We start from the raw sequence: 23,053 nt of genomic DNA, 5'->3' as shown, positions 1-23,053 counted from the left end.
AGTCCTATGTCTGTACGCTTGCTAGAAGCTAAAAGCTACTTCTGTCTGAGGTATCTCTAGAATGTGGGTAGGAGTAAAGCCATGGGGAGAGGCATCTACCCTTCTATACCAGTCAATGCGGTGTCAGATGGCACAACCCCCTCTGCAAGCAGAGAGGCACAAATCATCTTCTTTAAGGAGAAATCCAGCCTAGTTGCTTCAAACACCGACAGGAGATCCTAATTCCTCAAGTCTTTAGCATTCTTGTTTTGTTTTTCCCTGTGAACTGCCAAGATGGGTAAGCTGACATGTCTGTTCCCATTTGGTTGTGGGCACAAGAGCATATCCAAGGAGGGAAAGTTGTTTAGTGAGGCGCGTCAGAAAAAAGTTTGTTTGCTGCAAGAATAGAACAGGAACAGCTTAGTCTATTGTGAAACTGGTGGCCTAGTACAGTGCTCTTTGGATGGGGAGACATCCACCCAGCTCATCGCTTTTAAGTGCCTTTTCATCAAAGGGAAAAAAGTTACTATTTTTGAAGTTTTTTATTCTAGTGATGAATTTTGCTATATCTTGAGACAGCAATTTTGTCATTCTATATTGGTAAAGTGTCTTTGCACTCATCCTTTGATTTGGTAATAGATTTTAAAGATTTCTCCTTTTTTTTTTCTTTCTTCTCCCCTGCAGTGTCCAAATACTGTCCCCAAAGTCTTTTACATATGCTGTAGTAGGATTTTTGTTTTATTTTTCGTAATGCTGTTTCTGATCTCAGTCAGGATGAGTATTTTCCATCTGGTTATAAAGCAAAAAAGTATTTTAGTATCTACGGAAATTTACAATTTCCCTCCACGACTCCCTAAATCAGTCAGAGGTTTCCTGTTAGTTGCCCTCTTTCAGTCAGAGTCTTGCCGCAGGCTTAGGCTGTCTTGCCACAAAGCCTACTTGTTTGGGGGCTGCAACTACTCCACAGTACATAATCATGTGAATGTACAGGAGCACGCACTGTATCTTTGCGGCTAGGCTAATGATACAAGATGCTGTAATTTGTGGTGCTGATCAGCTGGTATAGCAAATGGGGGCAAAGAGGAAAAGAAAAATCTGTGGAAAATCTGACTCTTCCTTTCATTTCCCCTTCTATTCTGTAGATCTGATCCAGAACTTACAGGCTAAGGTGGCGGTGCATGGGGTCAAATTAGTCATTCCTGGACTAGACACTGCAGTGGCTGCTGCAGCATCCTCACCCATACAGAAGGGCCTTCAGCATATCCTTGCTGAAATTTGCCATCTGGAACTGAATGGAAACCTCCATTCTGAGCTGGGACAGATCGTGACTCGAGAGAAAATGCACTTCCAGGATGACCCTCTTCTCAATGGATTACTAGATTCTTCGGGGTTGAAGACTTGCCTGGATGTGGCATTGGAGAACATGACCAGTCACAGGATGAAGATAGTGGAGGTTAGCTGGAAGCCTGGGATGGGACCATAGCTAGTGTTTCCAGGCCTTTCAGTAACCTGATCGCATACTTCTATTGTTCCAGTTATAATTCTGGGTATCATTCATGTTTCAAGTTGGTTTCCCCTTTTCCTTCCCCTTCTTTTCTCACAGGCTCTTGCAGGAAGTGGACGTCTGTTCTCTCGTGTCAAAAGTATTCTGAACACTCAGCCCCTGTTGCAGGTGGACTACATTGCCACTGACCGCATCCTGGAAACTCTTTCAGCTAATGAAACAGAGCTACAAGATGCTGGAGTTTCCTTTAGCCAGTGGGATCCATCTAGCCTTCCCTCTGGAAATCTGACCGATGCTGACCTGGTGGTATACAACTGTTCAACAAGTGTTCTAGGGAACATCTCTGGAATTCTCTCTAATTTGGCAGCTGCAGTGAAAGAAGGAGGGTTTGTTTTGCTACACACCCTTCTTAAAGGAGAAACTCTTGGAGAAATTGTCAGCTTCCTTACAAGTCCAGACCTACAGCAGAAACACAGCTTCCTGAGTGAGGTAAGCCTCCTGGAAAGACAAATACCTTCTCAGTGGATAGTCTGGAGTCTGCTGCTTGCAGACGCTCATGTGATGAATGTTGAGTAGCCGTCACTTACTTCACTCTCCATTGAGGCCCTCTGCAGGAATATGTAATAAACCCTTCTTCAGAAGAGTTGTGAATTTCCACATGCTAGGTTGGGAGAGTAAACTGTGAGTTCAGTCAGGAAAGCCTTAATGCATTGAAAATTATTCATTGTCATTTGTATATCTATATAATTTGTATGAAAACACTGGCCAGGACAATTCCTTTATAGCTAAAATAATGTGCTGCATTGTTGGGTGGGGTACAGCTTTACCACTGTGGGATCCTAAAATGCTTCATTATCAGAATATCGCTTCCTTTTGATATCACTGCTGGGAGGGAGACTTTACAAACTAAGTTCTTCTAACACTGAAGTTCTCCCAGAAAGAAAGGCTTTTCTGTTGCACTTTTTTTTTTTTTCTTCTTCCTTCCTCCACTTTATCTGATCCCATAATAAGATACAGCAAAATAAGCCCTTGCAAGTAGGGAGGTGGGGCAGGGTGTCTGCTTTATGTCTGCAAACCAGTATAACATGCAGATGAACTAATGCCAATGCTGGCACAAGAGGAGGAAGGAGACTGAGTGGCTAGGGTAAGGGTGGGAGCTGGGACATCACTTTCTCTTGGCAGCTGGTAGATTAAGCAGTAAGGGGAGACTGCCCCTCTACAGAATATATGTGTTCTTCCTGGTTTGAGTGGCTGTAGCCCCTCAGCTCTTGGTTTAGAATAAGAAGAGAGTAGCACTTCTAATAATTTAACTTTTTTGTTTATAATTCTGGAGTGTGGTAGTTGGATTTTGAATTTTGCAATGATATGGATTCTAGCCCTTCACTTTCTGCAAAGATTTTTCAAGGAGATTTGAGAAGAAAGGGCGAGTTCTTCGGATTTGCGTCTTACCCAGGGAAGAGGGGGATAAAAAGACTCTGAGGTGTTACTGAAGCTGATAACTTAAAACCTAAATCTGTCATAAGTGTCAGTAGCCTGGTATTAGCAAATCCCTTGGATAAAATACATGCGAGTTGAATGCACCTTCTCTAAAGAAAATGATACTACGCAGGCAAGAGTGGGCAGGACTTAATATAATTCTTAAAGTTTTCTAGATAGGGACACTGTCCCTAGGCCTTGATATAAGGGATCATGCTGTAAAACCTTTCTGTTGTTTTGTGCCTGGCATATGAAAAGCAAATGGATGCTTTTCTAAGAGACAGCAGTCATCTTTATTTCATTCAGATGGTAGAGCTTCAATGTTTCTGTATATGCCATACATGCATTTTCATTCTCTGGTTTTTCTGAAATGCTATTTCAATGTAACTTATGCGTATAGGTGCTTCTTCCCTGCTAGTGGTTAGCTGCTTCTCCCCACCCCCCTGCAGCTGAGGGATTTGGGTGACTTGGTTTTTCATGTTTCCTCTGTCCCGCTTTACTTTTTCTATTGCAGATATTGCAGGGATTATGTGACATAAACTGGTAACATCTAAACTCAGTGTTTGCGCTTCTGTTATTTTCTGTGTTGGAATCTGTACATTCTGTTTGTCTTACTTAAGGTGTGCCTTACTTACTGCTGGAATTAAATTCTAGACACCTTCAAATACCCTATGGGATTTGACAGCATGGTCACTGCTCTGTTTTTTTTGCACACCTGGTAGTGTGGTACGACTAGTTCCCTAACCAGGGCTTCAAGATACTTGTACTTCTGCTTTCTGAGGATCTCTTCGGGAAGAAGGAATAGTCTAGACATGGATAAAACAGTTATGTTAATCAAATACATATTTGTACTGAGACAATACAGAACAGATGTCAAGCAAAAGCAATAAAGAGGTGGACAGTGCCTGTTGTTCCTGGTGAAGCCATCTTTGAGGAGACTCAACATGAAGTATAGACATGACTTGTATTTTTAACTGACACTTGACTTTCCTGTTAACTGTTGTTTTACTTGATTTGACAGGCACAGTGGGAGGGCTTATTCAGCAAAGCCTCACTGACTCTGGTTGCCATGAAGAAATCATTCTTTGGCTCTGTTATTTTCTTGTGTCGCCGGCAAGCCCCTGCCAAAACACCCGTTTTTCTGCCAATAGATGACACCAATTATAAGTGGGTTGAATCCTTAAAGGTGAGAATTCCTGTCTCCTAGATATCTGAATTTCCAAATCATTACACTTTCTAAATTAGATACTTAGCAGCGTTAAAAGAAGAGAGTGTGTGTGTGCATGTGCGCGCACCTCTGTGTGTGCATGTTCAGTTACTTTTCTTAAAATAAAGTTATTCATCTCTGCCTTAAGGATACGAGGGCTGTTTCCTTTCTGTGGTTCCTAGTAAAACAGTTTGGGGTTTGTCCTGTAGGAGATCTTGGCTGACCCATCAGAGCAGCCTGTGTGGTTGACTGCCACCAGTTGCGGGAACTCAGGAATTTTGGGAATGGTGAACTGCCTCCGCCTTGAAGCAGAAGGTCACAGAATCAGGTACGTAAGCATGCCCTTGAGTCACAGTTGGACATGAGATATTTTTGTGTTAGCTTCTTTTCAAGCCTATAGCAAAACAAACAAAATGACAACTCTTGGCTTCTAGGTGTGTGTTCGTTTCCAACTTGAACCCTTCATCAGCTGTCCCACCCACGAATCTTTCTTCCCTGGACATGCAGAAGATTGTTCAGAGGGACCTGGTGATGAATGTGTATCGTGATGGAAAGTGGGGCTCCTTCAGGCATCTCCCGTTGCAGCAAGGTAATTCCTCTGAGGTCTGAGGATCACTTGCAGGGCCTTGAGTCTGAGTGGACTTTGAATAGAAAATGTGTAGCTATTGTTACTACAATTATTTTTATCCATTAAGAAGTAATAATAAATTTGGAATTCTTCTGCTCCAGCTCAGAGTGAACAGTAGCATGCTCTGGTGCCAGGAGAAGGGAGGAGCTATTTGGGGTACGGGTAGAATTGCAGGGTAAGAAAGGGCTTTCTGGAGAGCAAATGGAGGAGGAGGTAGCAATTACACAAGGAATTTACTCGCTCTGGAAAGTGTGTGCCTGTGTTAATGTGTGTAAAGGTCTTACTGTTCCTTCTTCTGCAGCACAACCTCAGGAGTTGACGGAATATGCCTATGTGAATGTGTTGACTCATGGAGACCTCTCATCTCTTCGTTGGATTGTCTCCCCACTTCGACACTTCCACCCAACTGATCCCAATGTTCAACTCTGCAAAGTCTATTATGCATCTCTCAACTTCCGGGACATTATGCTGGCCACAGGAAAGCTTTCCCCAGATGCTATCCCTGGTGAGTTAAAATAACACTAGAAGAAAATATATTTATGTATTACTGTTCCAGAATTTATTCACATAATCTCCTGAATGTTAGTTATGCACTGGCTAAAGTGTATATCAGTTTTTGTTTAGCAAGAAAGTAGGCTTTTGAAAAGGAAGTATAGTCCTGCTGCAGGGCTGTACACCAAAAACTCATAAGTTCTACTTCCAGTTGCAGTCCCATTTTTCATACGGCAGAATTAATAAACATTGCTGTGAGGAAACATTACTAGCCCCATTGCATAGATATCAAGTGTGAGGTGAAACAACTTGATGGAGGTTCCAGAGATGGGCAAGATACATACCAAGGCGAGAATGTTGAAGTTTCATGCTGCCATGCTACTGGACATGCTTTGCTTTTAGGGGAGAAAAATGCAAGGTGAAGTAATCTCCTGTCTACAAAATGGAGGTGATAATATCTTGCCTCACAGGGAGTTAAGAATTAATGTAATGTCTATTGAATGGTTTTAAAACTATTGAAAGGAGGGGGGGGCGGAACATGTAAAAAGTGTGTTTGGAGATTCTTACGGGCGACTTGACTAGGGCTGAGTTTCCCTTCATGACTGAGATTAGTCTCTGCCTAAAATGGGTGCTTGCAAAAATTAAGGTTTCACAGTAAAGCTATTTTTGCTGTGATGATCCTTTCTAGTTGTATGTATCATTCTTTTTCAAAGAGGAACAAAATTGCCTCTGAAACAGGATGTTTCCATGAAATTTCTCAGATGAAAACTGGAAACTAAGGCAAGATCATCAAGGATGAAGAGTAAGGTTTAATGAGACCAAGTCCTTTTCTGCTACTCTTGTTCTTAAGAGCGAGAAATTAACTATGGTGACTTATGAACTCTGTACATAGTAGACAAATCCCAGCACTTTTTCTGTCTCTGGGATTCCAACTTTCAGGGAGTACTGTTGTAGTAAATTCTTAACCAAGGGATTTTAGAAGAGAAACTTCCTTTGTAAAAGGTGCTTACATTCTTTCAGGTAACTGGGCTTTGCAGCACTGCATGCTGGGCATGGAGTTCTCGGGACGGGACCTGGCTGGAAGAAGGGTGATGGGATTGCTGCCAGCAAAGGGGCTGGCTACAGTGGTAGACTGTGACAAGAAGTTTCTGTGGGAGGTGCCTAAAAACTGGTAGGTCAACTTCTGTTTTCTGGTTTGTGTATGTGGTTAAGATTTGCCTTCCTGCCTGAGGCTGATGACAGCCCTGATCAGACCAGGGGACTGCACAATGGGTAGATTCCCTTGTGGGAAATGATAACAGAGCTATAAATCTCCTGAGCAGCTGTAGGATTTGGCTTAGATTCACTGCAGGAGTTGAGCGCTGGTTTTTGTACAGTGGCTTGCACAAGGTTCTCATCTCTTTCTTGGGCTCTTAGCTCCATGTGTTTCAGTATACACTGGGATTTCGATGTTGGTTGTGTTACTGGTTAGTTACTAAAATATTTTTACAGAAGGATGAAACTCTTGGCTATGCTTGGCAGCTGTGGTAGTCTGCTGTATGACTGAGAACCATTTATACTTTTTGGTCTATCTGTGCAGTTTAACCTTTCCATTACAGAAAAGCAAAATTCATCAGGAGAATTCCAAGGCTAAAGATCTCTTCTCTTTCACTTTGCTCCTTAGGACTCTGGAAGAAGCAGCTTCAGTGCCTGTGGTTTATGCCACTGCTTATTATGCTTTGGTGGTTCGAGGTGGTATGAAGAAGGGTGAGAGTATCCTCATTCACTCTGGCTCAGGAGGCGTGGGCCAAGCAGCCATTGCCATTGCCCTGAGCATGGGCTGCCGTGTCTTTGCTACTGTAGGTGAGTACTGAGGGTCCGATGTTTTGAGGGGGGAAAAAAAACCCTATATAATATTTATATATATAATAGAGAGAGGAAATGCATGTGTGCGTACATGTGTTTATATATAAAAACACATATTTATGTGTATACTTTTTTCCCCCAATATGATCTCCTATAACATTGATCTAGTTTCTAGTCTGAGAACAGGATACATGGTAAATACAGCTACTGACTGTGCTTGAAACTTCCACAGCACAGGCAAATTTACCTACCTCCGTACACTATATATAATCAAAAGTATGGACGATGATCAAGGCTTCTTCATTTTAAATTCAGTAATGTGATCAAAGAATGTCTATCCATTGTAAGGCTTGGCCTGTTTCTGGTCCTTGCTCTATCTCATAAATGAGCAGTAACAACTAGACAGCCTTTGTCCTAAGGTCTGACACGTTGAGAGCCTGAGAGCTTTGGAGCAAGTGCTTGGTGGCTGCTCAGACTTACAGTCCTTGGGAAAAGATGTGCAGATGAAAATGGGTGGTTTCATTGTAAAAAAAAATTAACGTAAGAGTACCGGCTTCATTCAACTTGTCTTCTACTTTCTTCTACTTCCAGGCTCCGCTGAGAAACGTGAGTATCTCCAAGCAAGATTCCCACAGCTGGATGCTAATAGCTTTGCTAGCTCCCGAAATACTACTTTTGAGCAACATATACTGCGAGTTACCAATGGAAAAGGTAAGTTCAAGGAATATTTTTCCTCCTTTTGTCAGTTATGGCACATCATGACGTTGCACTTTCTAAAGACAAAATGGGTCACTAGAAGACAGGGTTAGGCTCTCAGCAGAGTTGAGTTTATTAAATGGTTGCTTCTCCTTTCATTGCAGGTGTCAACCTCGTGTTAAATTCCTTGGCAGAAGAGAAGCTCCAAGCCAGTTTGCGTTGTCTTGCTCGACATGGGCGCTTTTTGGAAATAGGCAAATTCGATCTGTCTAACAACAGTCAGCTTGGTAAGATGAGGCATCGGGAAATACACTCGTTAGGTTTAAGCAAGCATGACAGCACAACCTATATACTATCTTAACACAAACTAATCTTCAAATTTAGAAAAGCTTTTAGCTGGAATACTTGTTTCGCTTTTATCACTAACAATTTGTGTAGTCTTTTCAACAAATACCTTCTTGGAGAAGCATGGCACTCAGCATTTTTCTGGAAGCCTGCATAAAACATGCAGGATAATTAAGTTACCTTCCTCAAAGTCTTTCTTTAAAATCAGTATAGGACATGTTGCCCACAAAGTGTTTGGACAGGAAGGTAGTAAGAAGCAGCATTCATTTCACATAGCACTGTTTACCACTGTGTCTGTTAGCTTGTAGATTTCATAGATCTGTTGGACTTGACTTGTAAACTTTTTGGGATGTAACATACCCATTTGTAATAGATGAGTGCACTGTGAAATGTAGCAAATGAAGTTCATAGCTATACAAGCTGCAGTTTTGCCCTCTGTTCTGGGTAAACTTGATCATCTGTAGAGTGAAAGTAATTGGAATTTTTCAGATAACTACAGAGAACCTGATTTTGAGAGAACCTTAATTTGTTGTTTCACTAAATATCTGTGCCATTTTGAATAGATTATGATAGTTCCGGTTGGAAGGGACCTGCAGCGATCATCTGGTCCAACTGCCTGACCACTTCAGGGCTGACCAAAAATTAAAGCAGGTTATTTATGGGCATTTTCCAAATGCCTCTTTAAACGTTGACAGGCATGGTGCATCAACCACCTCTCTAGGAAGTCCATTTCAGTGTTTGATCACCCTTTCGGTAAAGAAATGTTTCCTAATATCTAGTCTGAACCTCCCCTGATGCAGCTTTGAGCCATTTCCACACGTCCTATCACTGGATACTAGGGAGAAGAGATCAGCACCTCCCTTTCCACATCCCCTCCTTGGGAAGCTGCAGAGAGCAATGAGGTCGCTCCTCAGCCTCCTTCTCTCCAAACTAGACAAACCCAGAGTCCTCAGCCGCTCCTCATAGGACATGCCTTCCAGCCCTGTCACGTTTTGTTGCTCTCCTCTGGACGCATTTGAGTATCTTCACATCCTTTTTAAATTGAGGGCCCCAGAACTGCACACAGTGTTCAAGGTGAGGCCGCACCAATGCTAAATACAGCGGGATAATCACCTCTCTTGACCGGCTGGTGACGCTGCGTTCGATGCACCCCAGGATGCGGTTTGCCCTCTTGGCTGCCAGGGCACACTGCTGGCTCCTATTGAGCCTGCTGCCCACCAGCACCCCCAGATCCTTTTCTACAGGGCTGCTTTCCAGCCACTCCTCTCCCAGTTTATACTTGTATCCAGCATTACTTGGTCTCAGGTGTGGAATCTGGCATTTGTTCTTGCTAAATTTCATGTCATTGATGATTGCCCAATGTTCCGCTCTATCCAGACCCCTCTGCAAGGCCTCTTGTCCCTCGAGAGAGTCAACAGCACCTCCCAGTTTTTGATGGCACAGGGACAAGATTAATCTGATTTCTCTTGGATGGGAAAACAAATTCAAATGTTATAATCTGATATATTAGTGAAAAATGACAAGAATGTTCTCCTGTTGTAGAACGATTGCATATAGCAAGTGTTGACAGTCTCTTTTCTTATTCTAATTAAATTTCGAAAGATCCTAGCATCATGGAAAACTTCCTATGAGGAAGAGTTTCCTGTGGAGATGGACAGGATGTGCATGGGATTCTAGCTCCTCTGTGACTCTAATTCAAGCTGTCACTAGACACAAAATGTCCTTTTTAGTATCAGACTGACTATGTTGTAACTTGTCCTCTTGACACACAATTTTTGTGAGTGGAGTTTCTGTTAAACTGGTCTGCTTGTGAGAGAACAACCTAATTAATATAGCATTTAGAGAGTATACGCAAGAATGAGTTTGAAAGATGTAGAATTCTATCAACTAATGACTGCTTTACTCCGCAGTCTTGCACTACTGACCTACACAGAAATGTTTCTGAAGCAGAAGATAGACTCTGTTTTGAAATGTCAGCAGCATCAGGTGATAACCAAGTTGCTTTTTCTAGGAATGGCTCTCTTCCTCAAGAATGTGTCATTTCATGGGATCCTACTAGATGCAATCTTTGACAGTGGAAACCAGGACTGGGAAGTAGTATCAGAGATGTTGAAGAAAGGCATAAAAGATGGTGTGGTAAAGCCCCTGAGGAGTACAGTCTTCAACAAAGAAGAGGTAGAAGCTGCCTTTAGGTTCATGGCACAAGGAAAACATATTGGCAAAGTTATGATCAAGGTAATGAGATAATGACTTTGATTCTCTGATGCATCTGTCATCCTCTGTAGGTGACTATATTGGATATTTTGATCCAGTTCAAGTTGTATAACTACGACAGCACAGGGTTACTGTTTTTACTGCTGTCATTGTAACATCTGTAACTGTCAAGTCTGTCGCTGTGATTCTACAAGGTTCATTCCCATTGACTGGAGGAGCATAGCATGGAAAGATAAGAAATGCATTGTGTATCCGATCTTAACTACTTTTTCTCTTTTCTTTTCTTTTCTTTTTTTTTTTTTCTTTTGCCGGGGGGAAGGTCCAAGAAGAAGAAAAAGAATGTCCTTTAAGGTCTGAACCAGTGAAAATCTCTGCCATCTCCCGAACCTCCTATCCATCTACCAAGTCTTACATCATCACAGGGGGCCTAGGAGGATTTGGGCTTGAGTTGGCACAGTGGCTAGTTGAGAGAGGAGCACAGAAGCTTATACTGACATCTCGTTCTGGCATACGAACTGGTAAGCAAAAACCATAAAGGAACAGGGAACATGACTGCCTTTCAACAGATCTCAATTTGTAGTTTCTCTCCATTTTTGTGTCCTATCAGCAAATAATAATGTCTTGATCTCTTTTCTTTCCTCTCATGTATGTATTCTCTCACTTCAAACAAGCTGTTGTCCCCTTTATTCTAAAGGAGGAAGTATCTTTTAACTTGACCTCTTTTCCAGCTACATCTTTCCTATTTTTTATGCTTCCTAATTCTATCAACCCATTTTCTGCCTTACCCAGGATTTTTTCTGCAGCCTTACTTTTTACCTTTACACCCTCTACACAGTCTGTATCCAGCTACCTCACTGACTTGTCCAATGGCTGCAGCATGGTGGATCACATGCCACAAGGAAAGGCCTATAAATTCCTTGCTAAAGATACTTTGTCCCTCCAGTTATAAGTGTGGATGCTTGCTCTTGTTCCTTCAGATAGCTCATCTGTAAAGATGTGCCCTACTATCTGATAACATCAGTAAGCATTTTCACTCAGTTTTAAGCCATTAGTTTGATTACAATTGTGGCATTGAGATTTCTTATCAGTGGTAGTCTTCAGTGTTTCCTCATACAAATTCAGCCGTAACAAAACTTCTCTCTGTCTCTACAGATTTCTTCTTTCTATTGGCAAGTTCACAATTGCACCACTTGTGCAAACACATAGGTCAAATACTTCTACTTCTCAAGTTCTGGTTGTGCTACTATAATCTGTTGCCTTGCTCTAATCTGGCCATTCTTTCCTATCTACCCAAATTCTTGTTAAGTTAATTTCCTGTAACTGTTGTACTTTTTCTTCTTCCCCCCCCCAGCCCTTACGTTCTTCCGACTCTGTTCTCCACTTTGATCTATTTAGAATACTTCTGAAACCCAGGTGATTTCTACCTACTATTCAAGTTTTGTCCAATTTTCCTCTTGTAGCCGAATCGGGAATTATTTAGCTATTCAGTCCCTATCTAGTCAGAAAAGCTAAGGAGCAGGTTAACCAAAGGCTTATAGTTTGAATGCTTCATCCCAGGCACTATTCACTTTTTTTTTTTTTTTTTTTTGTTTGTAGGCTACCAGGCTAAATGTGTTAGAGAGTGGAAGGCACTGGGAATCCAAGTGTTGGTATCTACCAATGATATTGGAACACTAGAAGGAACACAGCTATTGATAGAGGAAGCTTTGCAGCTTGGCCCAGTTGGAGGCATCTTTAATTTGGCTGTGGTAAGTGACAAAAACGCTTAGGACTTGTAAGAGACAGCAGCCATTCAAGTGGCTTTTTTACTGAGGGCAGTCAGGCTTCCTACAGTTTTTAGATTGCCTCTCTGTGTTTCAAAGGACACTTAGCTTTGGCCTTACCTGGTGACTGAAGGCTTGTGGGTCTGGCCCCTTGACCTGGGAAGCAACAGTATTTGGCCAGCGAGCTCAGTTCTGGGATAAGACGAATGATGCCCAAGGCCCCTGGGAACAAGAAATATCCCACACAGAACTTGCCAGTTGGAGGCTGCAGTGGCAGTACTGAAAAAAGCAAACCTACCAAAAGCCATGTGGTCCTTGTCATATTTCAGGACATTCAGGATATGTCTGTACTGTAAAGTTACAAAAATGTATTGTGTAGCGATATCCTCTCATATCTCAAACCACATGGCAAATTTAAACAGAGAAACTGGAGATACTGAAACTGCACCTTTTCTTTTTTCTCCCCACCCCGCTAGGTCCTTAGAGATGGCATGATTGAAAATCAGACCCCGGAATTATTCTGGGAGGTCAACAAGCCCAAGTATTCAGGCACCCTTCATTTGGATTGGTAAGTGTCTGTAGAAGGGACAAATATGAACTGCTTTTATGGTCACAGAGCTGATCAAACTTAGTCGTTCTAGTCTTGCGCTAGCCTTCCACGGTAACACACAGTTAGCAGGATTTTCTGATGGGGTTTCTCTCTCCTGCTCTGCTCCAAGGGTGTCTCGTAAGAAGTGTCCAGGCCTGGACTATTTTGTTGTGTTTTCCTCTGTAAGCTGTGGAAGAGGAAATGCTGGGCAAAGTAATTATGGCTTTGCCAATTCTACCATGGAGCGTATCTGTGAGCAGCGACATCATGATGGACTCCCAGGTAAGATGACTTTACTCATTGCACAGAATAACTTATCCCACCAAACATCCAGAGGAGAACCAGCTCACCAGAAACTTGTGCACTTGTCTGGAACGATAATGAATGTTGAAGGCTGTTTCCTCTCCTAGCTGTTACCCTGAGTCACTCATGTGTGAATGAACACTGACCATTTAACAGCACAAAGGAAATGCAGGCCTTCACTTAGCTGTTTTTAACTCCCTTTTGTTGCTGCCATGTGCTTTAGTTAGTTGCCTAGTGTGTTCTTTCTTCTGATTTCTCCTCCAGGCCTGGCAATCCAATGGGGAGCCATTGGTGATGTGGGTATCCTTCTGAAGACAATGGGAAACAGAGACTTAGTGGTTGGGGGAACCATTCCCCAGCAAATCAGCTCATGCCTGGAGGTGCTCGATATCTTCCTGAATCAACCTCATCCTGTCATGTCCAGTTTTGTCCTAGCAGAGAAGGTCTCTGTGAAAACTGAAGGAGGCAGTCAACGGGATCTTGTAGATGCTGTTGCTCACATCCTGGGTAAGTGCTCTCAGACAAGCACCACTGGGCAGTGTCTACCATCTCAATGCTTTTGGAAAGCAATGGTGCTGCTGTAGGTGCTCCTCCTAATTCCTGTGCTGTGGGACTTCTTGTTTGTTTACTTTTTCCTTTATACTGCTCCTTCTCTCCAATAATCAATTTATTTCTTCAGTGTGGGCTTTTCTCCCTTGTTTACATACATGTGCACACATACTTCAGTGTCTTGGGGTTTTGTTTAGAGCGGACTGATGCCTTTCTCCAAATGGAGAATCAATAGGAACAGCCCCCAAGAGCAAAATTCTGAGACGGCACATAATAGGGCAAAAACATGACTAACTTTCTGAGTACTATTCCAGCTTTCAAACATTCACCTCGGGGTGTCCCCATGCCACAAAAAGTAGCTTCTATGTACTTAGTGACTAACTGGTGGTGTGTTCTCTTAGGAACTCTGTCTGTCATCCCAAGTGAACATCTAGTAACCATAGCTTCACTATGTGTTACAAGAAGTGCCATGTCCTCCAGTCTGTTTTGAACCTGCTTCCTTTTACCATTGTGTCCCCTGTTCTTGTGTTGAAAGTGAATAATTCCTGTCAACTCTACTATGTCCCACTTCAGTTGTCTCTTGTGCAGACGGAAGTGTGTACTGATCCTTTGTTTTCTACCAAAAGAGGTACTGATAAACTTAAGACAGTCTCCTGAGTATTAAGGAGGAATTATGTGCAGTAACTGACAGCAAAGCTGACCTCAGAGAATGGACATGGCTTTTAGAAGTCACAGGAAAGCATCTGGGAAATTGTACCAGCTGTAGGGTTAGTTTAGAAGGAGAGAGAGTGAAGACAACAAAGGGAGAAGCTAGTAAGAAGCCTAATGGTGGGAAGAGTTGGCAACATGGGGCAGCACAAGGTGGAGGAGGGGAGGAAGAGCTGTAGATGCAAGTATTATTATGAGAAGGTAAGGAAAGGGTGAGAGACTTGAACAGTGTGAAAATTGAAGGGGAAGAGGTGATGAAGACTAGAGGGATCACCTCCTCCTCCAGTGTGATAGACATCAAGTGTTGCAATCAACCATCATTGACACTGATAACTGTTTAATCTGATGTTGTAGCTGAGGATTAGTTGCGTTATGTCTAGGACTGCAGTTTCAGTTAGAGCTGCCGGTACGTGAAATTCCTCTAGCTGATTGTTCTGAACTTGGTCTACAGCTGAAGTGGCAATGTTCACAGCTATTTAGCTGGGACTGATGTATCCCCCTGTCATAAAGCTGCGCACATTTAACATGTACTCTAAAGACTAGACTCCATATAACCAGATGTGGGTTGTAGAAGAGGTGACTTGTGAAAGCATTAGATGATCCTGAAAGGTAATTCTCTGTAGCTGCAGTTTATTCAGGTTTTAGGAGGAAGAAGGAAGATGAGAAGACTGCTAGACAGGCCTAGAGCTGAAAAGAAATCGGCCTTTTGTTAGTGTGCTGGGTTTTTTTTCCTCAGGTGTCCGTGACGTGAGTAGTCTGAATGCTGACAGTTCCTTGGCAGACTTGGGCTTGGATTCCTTGATGGGTGTGGAGGTGCGCCAGACACTGGAGAGAGACTATGACATCGTTATGACCATGAGAGAAATTCGACTCCTTACAATCAACAGACTGCGTGAACTTTCTTCCAAGTCCGGGACAGCAGAGGGTATAGTGTCTGGATCGGGGTTGCTACCAGTCATCTGAGTCTAAACAATTAAGCTCCCAATCCACTCCTTTCATCTCTAGTGATATAAGCCTCTATAAAATCATGAAATAAATCATGAAATAAGGTTATAGCTGAAAGGCTCTTAAGTGACAGACATGTCGCTGAAGTGCACTGGCCATTGGGTCAGGCCCATCAGTTCTGGGGACAGGGTATAACAGCGAGCGTGAAAGCTGCCTTCTTGCCTGGCTAGTATCTGCCTGCATGAGCACTCTTACGCAGCTGTGTGCAGGATATAATTTGAGACCTTTTACCTGTCTGAGAAATACACAATGTAATGTTATGCTTACTGTAGGCTAAAAGCATACACAGTTGCTGCAGAGCAACTGACAATAGGATGATCCCTATGTCTGTGTCCTGATGATTTAGTGAGCCAATGGGTTAATCCAGAGCAGCCCTGAGATTCTGCTTTAGGACTATGACTACGTGACCAAGACTGATCTTGAATCTAATTGTGTTTGTCTGGTGTGCTTCCCTTCAAAGAGCTGAAGCCACCCCAACTGATGAAGACTGGCCCGGGCGAACCTCCAAAACTAGATTTGAACAACTTGTTGGTGAACCCAGAAGGGCCAACGATCACCCGTCTCAATGATGTTCAGAGCACAGAGCGCCCTCTTTTCCTTATTCACCCCATTGAAGGATCCATTGCGGTTTTCTACACTCTCGCCTCCAGACTTCATATGCCCTGCTATGGGCTCCAGTGCACAAAAGGTATCTCAGTTCTTCAGCATCTTGAATTTGTAAATGTAACATTCTGAATTTTAGTTGCTTTGTAGAGAGAGCTTTGTTTCTAGACTCTTAAACTTGGAGAATCAAGCATCAGTACCTATAGTCTGCATGGGGTCGTGTCAAACATCCCCAGGTAACAAGAGAAGTGCTAGGTTAGATTAAAGAGCTTATGTATGGGGAAATAGAACAATTGGATGTTGTATTGAGTCCCTGCCAGCAGATAAGCATGCAAGAGAAAAACAAGGCATGCTGTTCTACCTGTCTTTGGAAAGCAGGAACACTACTATTCCTTGTCCAAAATATAAGTTGCTAACCATAATTTAGAAACTTACCTTCAAAATAACCTGGATGTTTCCAACAGGGTTGTTTCTGAGCTCATGAAAACATAATTGTCTCTGCCAGTGTCTTTTCACCAGTCTGTTTCTAACTCGTTTCCATGTTCTAGCTGCTCCCTTGGACAGCATACAGAGCCTGGCAGCCTATTACATTGACTGTATGAAGCAGATACAGCCTGAAGGACCTTACCGTGTTGCTGGATATTCGTTCGGTGCCTGTGTAGCCTTTGAAATGTGCTCCCAGCTGCAAGCACAACAAAATGCTTCCCATGCACTCAACAGTCTATTCCTCTTTGATGGGTCTCATTCCTTTGTCGCAGCATACACTCAGGTAAGAGATACAAAGAAAGTCTTCTGTCTGGGGACCATCCTGTGTCATCAGGGCTCATGTTCTTGGAGATTACCTCTCTAGATATGAGCCATCTGATGAAAAGCTGACAGACTTTTCTTGACAGGGGAGTTGGGAGACAGCTAGAGACAGTGGATGCTTAGGGATGGCTGAAGGGTGGAAGCATATGGGGGCTGGTCTTCATTAACCGGCAAGGCCTGGGACAGAAATGTTGCTTTTGCTATGGTAAATCATGATATTAGTACGTCTTCTGGAAGCTCCTGGAGCCTGCAAGACAAGATCCTCGTGTCGGGGTGCTAGGAAACCTTGCTTAAGCCTTCCTTTCCATTTTCATTAGGCTTTCTAGAGGATACTAAGCTCTTGGCAATTGCCACCTGTGGATTTGCTTTCTAATCTGTCCTCAAGGCATCTTCCTCCCACCCCCCACCCCATGCTTCAGTCTATCTTTTTTTTCTTTCTTTTTTCCTCCCTCCCTCTTTCCCAGTTCAAAACCCTTTGTTCTGTAATTGTTTTTATCTAACATTCAAGATCAGGCATATCCCTCTCATGTTTGCATTTTATTCTTCTCTTTTCCAGAGCTACAGAGCCAAGCTGACCCAAGGAAATGAGGCTGCACTGGAGACTGAAGCATTGTGTGCCTTTGTTCAGCAATTTACAGGCATTGAATACAATAAGGTAATGTGGTTTTTTGGTGGGTTTTTTTTTTAAATATCTCTTTATGTTGCACAGAGGGTTGTGGTTTTATTGTTTAACTGAGGCGGATTCTCAGATATTGAGACTAATGGAGAAAATAATGTTAATATTTCCAGCTGCTGGAGATTCTTCTGCCCCTGAAAGATCTGGAGGCTCGTGTGAATGCTGCTGCAGACCTGATAACTCAGATTCATAAAAACATCAACCGTGAAGCACTCAGCTTTGCTGCTGCTTCCTTTTACCATAAACTGAAGGCTGCTGACAAGTATATACCAGAGTCCAAGTATCATGGGAATGTGACACTGATGCGGGCAAAGTCTCACAATGAATATGAAGAAGGTCTGGGTGGAGACTACAGACTCTCAGAGGTCAGTCTGAGGCCCACTGGTGACTATTGAGGTTCTCCTGATATTTGGGGGAGCAAAAGAAAAGCAGGGAAAATCATCCTTACTGAGGGAGAAGGGAGGAAACCAGCCTGAAAGAAATCATCGTTCTGCAGCTACCATGCTCTAACAAGAATTAAAAGTCCCCAAAAGCAAATGAGTTGATTGGTCCCAGGCATTTTCTGAGGGTAGCGAGGGCCAGGAGAAGGTCTAGCCTCTCTATTGGATAAGTGTTTTCTATAGCTGATTCTTGCAGCTCTCTAGATAGACTTTAGATAATAAAGATGTTAACAGAGAGTAACTTGGCAGAAGTAACTTTTAGTCGTCGTCTTTCATTTGTAGACCTCTAAAGTTTGTCCACTGCATGAGGGCAGACTTTCGAAGAGCAAGTGTCAGCCTGCTGACAATAGAGGCGGCTTTTTCTTAGTCACCTTTTGTGGACCACTTAGAAGTTAGTATGTGGGTTTCTCGTGGGCCTAAAAAACTTAGGTTTTTGGCCTGTAGTCCAGATGAGGTCACTGTTCTCTAGCCCCTGTTCACATAAATGGATTCAGTGTCTTACATCATGGTACAGATACCAGGGAAAAGAAAGCAATTGTCAGAATTACCTTCCTGCTTCTGGCATCTCCTATCCCTTCAGACTTCTAACTTGCGTTCATTATTGATTCCAAGCTAACTTGTATGTTATTAAAGTTACATAATGACCTTAAAGGAAGATTCATGGTGGTGGGAGAAAGATTAAGGGGAGGGGAGGGTTATTTGGTTTTCTTAAGCGCTTGGAAGTAGCTACTTTATCATTCATTCTTTGATGTTGTAGGTAAATTATTCTGTTAGTATCAGGTTGGTTGGCTTCCTCCCTAGCTTATATTTGAGTGGATCACCTGCCAGGCTGTCAAACTATTGTGCTTTAAAACACTGGTTCCAAACAGTGTCCTGCAGCTGATCTATGAAAATGTGTCGGAGTAAAACTGGTGCTGTTTTCAACTGAGTTTGATAGAGACAGTGGTGTAAACTATGAGTAACTTAGAAGACTAACAAACCCAAAACAGCTAGATGACCAGCTGGTTGTAAATCGTGAATGTAAAGTTTTTTCTTTTTCGTATCTATGCAGGTATGCGATGGGAAAGTATCTGTCCATATTATTGAAGGGGATCACCGCACCTTATTGGAAGGAGATGGCGTTGAATCAATTATTGGGATCATCCACAGCTCACTGGCAGAGCCACGTGTCAGTGTCAGAGAGGGTTAACTTCTGCTTACTCACTGTCAATGGTGAAGAAAATGCCAACAACATTCCTTGTTATGACAGACCCCAAGGAACTCTTCCTGTTGTTCAACATCTCATCTGCTCTGCTGCCAGAACTGGGAAGTCCAGCTGAACTTGATTGGTCTCTTTCTCTCTCTTTCTTGCTCATCTTTTCCTTTCCCAACTTTCATGGGTTCTCTCTCCTCCTTCCCTTCCTCTGCCTTGTTTTCCCCTAGTATCCCTGTCTGTTACTCTAGTGCTGTGACTCTGTCACTGTGCACTGCTATGAGGGTTCCCCACCGATGGTTGCTTCCTACACCCTTGGCAGTATGAAAAACAAATTTAGGAGTAGATTTCTTGTGCTCTATATTGTTTTGTCTTAACAGTATTCCAAAGGGTATGTGATAGCACTTGTTGACCAAGCCCAGTGAGCAGGGAGGGGAGCTGCAGCTGATTTCGGAGATACCTTTGTCTGTGAAGAATCTGTCTGTAGTTAGGTCAGAAAGAGGATTCCATTGAGGCTTTTGTAACTATATTTTTTTAATTTGATATATTCTAAGTATTTATTGTGTCAAACCAGAGACTTCTTACTTGGTTTTAATTTATCGTGGGTTATAGGAGAAAAGAAACATCTCTTTTTGGAGGGGAGGGTTTATTCTACAAGGGGAAGTTGCCCATTGTTAAACCAAAGTGCATCTTTGGAACAGTCTGGTTTCTTTTGTTTGTTTTTTTCTTTTTCTCCTACTGCCCTGCCCTGTTCAGAAAGGAAAAGGTAGAAGGGAGGATTCTTTTGCCATCATCCACTCTTTTGAGGAGAAGGAGGTGGGAGGGAAGGGTGGTTGGTTTGACAGATGCCACTGTGTATTGAACAGCCTTAACTTGGGCATGGTAAAAACAGGTAAAGCTGTCCCTAGGCAGGTACTTTGTTTATATTTGTGCAAGGTTCTGTGCTCTGCTGTATCAGAACCTTAGTGAAGCGTTAAGACTATTGCTCTACCTTATTCCCTCCCACCTCCAGTCTCACCACCCAACCAGACATTTGGAATGGGGCCAGGGGGGGAATAGAATTCTTCAACGATAACTGAACAAATCCTCCTACCCCTGCTCTCCCATAACCAAAGCTCAGGCAAACATACAAGCATCTACCCAAAGCCCCTGTATATTTTATTTAGCACAGGACTTGCTTAAGCCTTGTGTATTCATTTTCCTCTCAGTAATGAGACTGGAGATCCCACATAAGTTAGCTAAGTAATCAGTTTGATGGTATGATTTTAAGAAATAGTACCTTTTTAAAGGAAACTTGCATAAAACTCAATTAAGAAAATCTCTTGCCTTTGCTATGCTGGATCTGTCCTTTCTGAAATCAGTAAATCCTTGCTACACTTATGATACAGAGGAGACCTGGGTAGCAGCAAAGCACCAACTAGGAGGAGCTATTGTGCCTCTCAGAACTGCTGTAAAACCCCAGTTCTCTCCATCTTCAGCCCCCAGTGAAGTATCCTGTTAGTACAGGAGCATTCCAGTGACAGGAATGGGTGGCTCTTCACTGCAGGTTCTGACCCTAGTGTCTTTTGCTTATACCACCCTCTGTTGATAGTGGCTGGGTTAACTGGTTTTAGTTTTATAACGTATTTCTTTTGTGAAATCTGAAATAAAACCAACATAATGTCAGCTTAAAGCATTTCCAAAATAAGTCTTGTTCTTTTTTCTTTCTTTTTCTTTTTTTTTTTTTTAATACTTTTTGGTCTGAAGAATGTCTTTTTCTCTTTGGCTTTCCTAGTATTAAACAGAATCGATCACTGGTTGGCTTTTTGTCTTATTCTCTACCACCATTTCTTAATCCTGTGTTTCATCTGGAATCTCTCATTTCTTGGTATAAAGCAAAAACTGCTGCTGGCATATCTGATTTGGAGTCTGTTGAAATAATAATAAAGAACGCTTACTATTCTGGAGCATGGCTTCTTGTTGCCATGATTTTGGTACCTTAGATACAACCAAACCACACACCCACAAGACTGAAGTGGAAACTCTAATTCTGGCTCCATTGTTGCGGTTTTGGACAAACCATTAATGCTACTGCCTCAGTTTCCCCATCTGTAGAATGGGACTAATACCATCTACCTCAAGGTCATTGAGAGCGTTAAATAGGCAATGGGTATAAATGCTATTAAGTTGTTAGGTATGATGACTAGGTGTTAGGTGGTAACGGAAGAAGGGAAGCGGGGTGAGGTGCCTTACAGCTGCACAGACTCTAATACTGAAGAGGGGCTGTGTGAACTGGGCATATGTGCATGCTATGGGACTTCATTGTATCTACTGCATACTGCCCATGCACATCCTAGCATAGGATACTACACGAAACAAACATGGACTGGTTGGTTGGTTTGTTAGAAATTTAACTACTGGCAGTTGTAGTGAGCCTGAAAAACAAGAGTTGAAAGAATCCTACTTGCCTTGGTTGTATTGAAAACCTAGAAAGAGGAAGAAAGGAGTGATTAAACTTTAAGCAAACAGGTACAATAGTTCTGTGCTAAAGTGTTTAACAAGTCCGAGTGGGCTATGTGGAGGGAGCAAGGACTAACGCTGTTCCAGCTGTCGAAGCAGGAGTTGGACAAGTTCTCTGTAAACATAAATGTGCATGGTCTCATCTAAGCTAAGCTTGAAGATACTGGTTTAGTACTAGAAGTTCCTCAAGAATTACTTATAGCCTATATATGCTCTCAATGTTCTTGTGGTTGTTATTTGAAAAGCAGAAGGTTGTTTTGTTTTTGGGGGTGGGGGTGGGGGGTGTTTCCCCATAATTGTCTAATTATGAGCTGCTGCCCTGTAACCCATTATGTAACTGGCTGCTGAATACAGTGTGCCAAAAATAAAAACCTTATTAGCGCTGGTACTGCTTGTTCTTTCTCAGTAGTCCATCAGATAGACAGAGGTAGAACAATAATATCATAATGCAAAATCGAATACTGCGCTTGCTTGTTCTGAGAAGACAAGGGCAGAAGCGAAGTCCTTCACATCTACCCTTCCATGTGAAGTTGAAGTGGGAGTCTCTTGTCAACTGATACTCACTTTCCCTCCTCCTTTTCAGCTAGCTTCTCACAGGCTTCTCTACACCATAGAACCATTAAGGTTGGAAAAGACCTCTAAGATCGAGTCCAACCGTCAACCCAACACCCCCATGCCCACTAAACCATGTCCCTCAGCGCCTCATCTACACGTCTTTTAAATACTTCCAGGGGTGGTGACTCCACCACTTCCCTGGGCAGCCTGTCCCAATGTTTAATCACCCTTTCAGTAAAGAAATTTTTCGTGTCCAACCATGAGGACCATGCGGGTCTTCATCTTGAGACGGAAAAACACAGTCCCCTGTTGGCCCTATAAATTTATTTAGGCTCATAATGTCACATTGCTATTCTGAAATGTTGGGTGGTATACCTTAAATTCACAATATAGCCTTAATAGTAAGAATAAGAACATACGGCATGCAGTATGTGTAGTCATCAGCATTCAAGCTATTATTTTCCTTTTCTATTCTGCCTTCCTGAGGGGAAAGAAATACCAGAGACAACAGCTTAAAAAAAAATGCAAGAAGGGTCACGGTTTAACAGAACTGGTGACTTTAAACAGCACTACCGGACAGCAGAAGTAGAGCGGCTTTCTGGTGCTGAGCCGGAGATCAAGTGAAACCCAAAAGATTTAAGGTAGAACAGTGATAAAGGAAGCAGGTGTTTGTTTCCCCTGCAATTAGTTAAGCTACCATAACTGAAGATCAGATGCCTTGCCAGCAAATCAGGGTCAAAAGAAAGGGAAAAAATAACCGGGGAGCAGCTGCATACGAGGAAATGGGAGCGTTGAAGGAGGGTTGGAGAGGCTGGGTATTTAAAATAGCAGAACTGGTTGTTTAGGCCTCTGGAAGGCAGTGGAAGGTGGTAGAAAAGAATCTGAAGCACTTGAAGCTTAGTTGTGGCTTAACCTCAGCCGGCAACTGAGCACCACCAGCCGCTTAACTCTCCCCTCCCTGGTGAGATGGGGGAGAGA

At 42.7% G+C, this 23,053-nt stretch overlaps 1 protein-coding gene across 1 annotated transcript in view; it reads left to right on the top strand.

Annotated features, from left to right (window-relative positions):
* FASN (fatty acid synthase) overlaps positions 1-20,816 on the top strand; it is a 38,097-nt gene extending 17,281 nt beyond the window's left edge. Inside the window, exons 21-42 of the mRNA XM_009324556.1 lie at positions 1,122-1,432; positions 1,583-1,972; positions 3,981-4,145; positions 4,376-4,494; positions 4,601-4,755; positions 5,096-5,299; positions 6,307-6,457; positions 6,950-7,128; positions 7,723-7,842; positions 7,992-8,114; positions 10,184-10,407; positions 10,706-10,904; positions 11,983-12,134; positions 12,626-12,717; positions 12,869-13,020; positions 13,306-13,548; positions 15,035-15,223; positions 15,764-15,991; positions 16,455-16,675; positions 17,270-17,368; positions 17,503-17,754; positions 18,881-20,816. Coding sequence (XP_009322831.1) covers positions 1,122-1,432; positions 1,583-1,972; positions 3,981-4,145; positions 4,376-4,494; positions 4,601-4,755; positions 5,096-5,299; positions 6,307-6,457; positions 6,950-7,128; positions 7,723-7,842; positions 7,992-8,114; positions 10,184-10,407; positions 10,706-10,904; positions 11,983-12,134; positions 12,626-12,717; positions 12,869-13,020; positions 13,306-13,548; positions 15,035-15,223; positions 15,764-15,991; positions 16,455-16,675; positions 17,270-17,368; positions 17,503-17,754; positions 18,881-19,018 — 4,106 coding nt within the window. The 3' untranslated portion in view covers positions 19,019-20,816. The remainder of the gene's footprint in view (positions 1-1,121; positions 1,433-1,582; positions 1,973-3,980; positions 4,146-4,375; positions 4,495-4,600; positions 4,756-5,095; positions 5,300-6,306; positions 6,458-6,949; positions 7,129-7,722; positions 7,843-7,991; positions 8,115-10,183; positions 10,408-10,705; positions 10,905-11,982; positions 12,135-12,625; positions 12,718-12,868; positions 13,021-13,305; positions 13,549-15,034; positions 15,224-15,763; positions 15,992-16,454; positions 16,676-17,269; positions 17,369-17,502; positions 17,755-18,880) is intronic.
* Positions 20,817-23,053: the final 2,237 nt, after the last annotated feature.

This window comes from Pygoscelis adeliae, unplaced genomic scaffold (genome assembly GCF_000699105.1).
Source record: "Pygoscelis adeliae isolate BGI_AS28 unplaced genomic scaffold, ASM69910v1 Scaffold445, whole genome shotgun sequence".
Taxonomy (NCBI): Eukaryota; Metazoa; Chordata; class Aves; order Sphenisciformes; family Spheniscidae; genus Pygoscelis; species Pygoscelis adeliae.
This window is presented reverse-complemented; position numbering and strand designations above follow the sequence as displayed.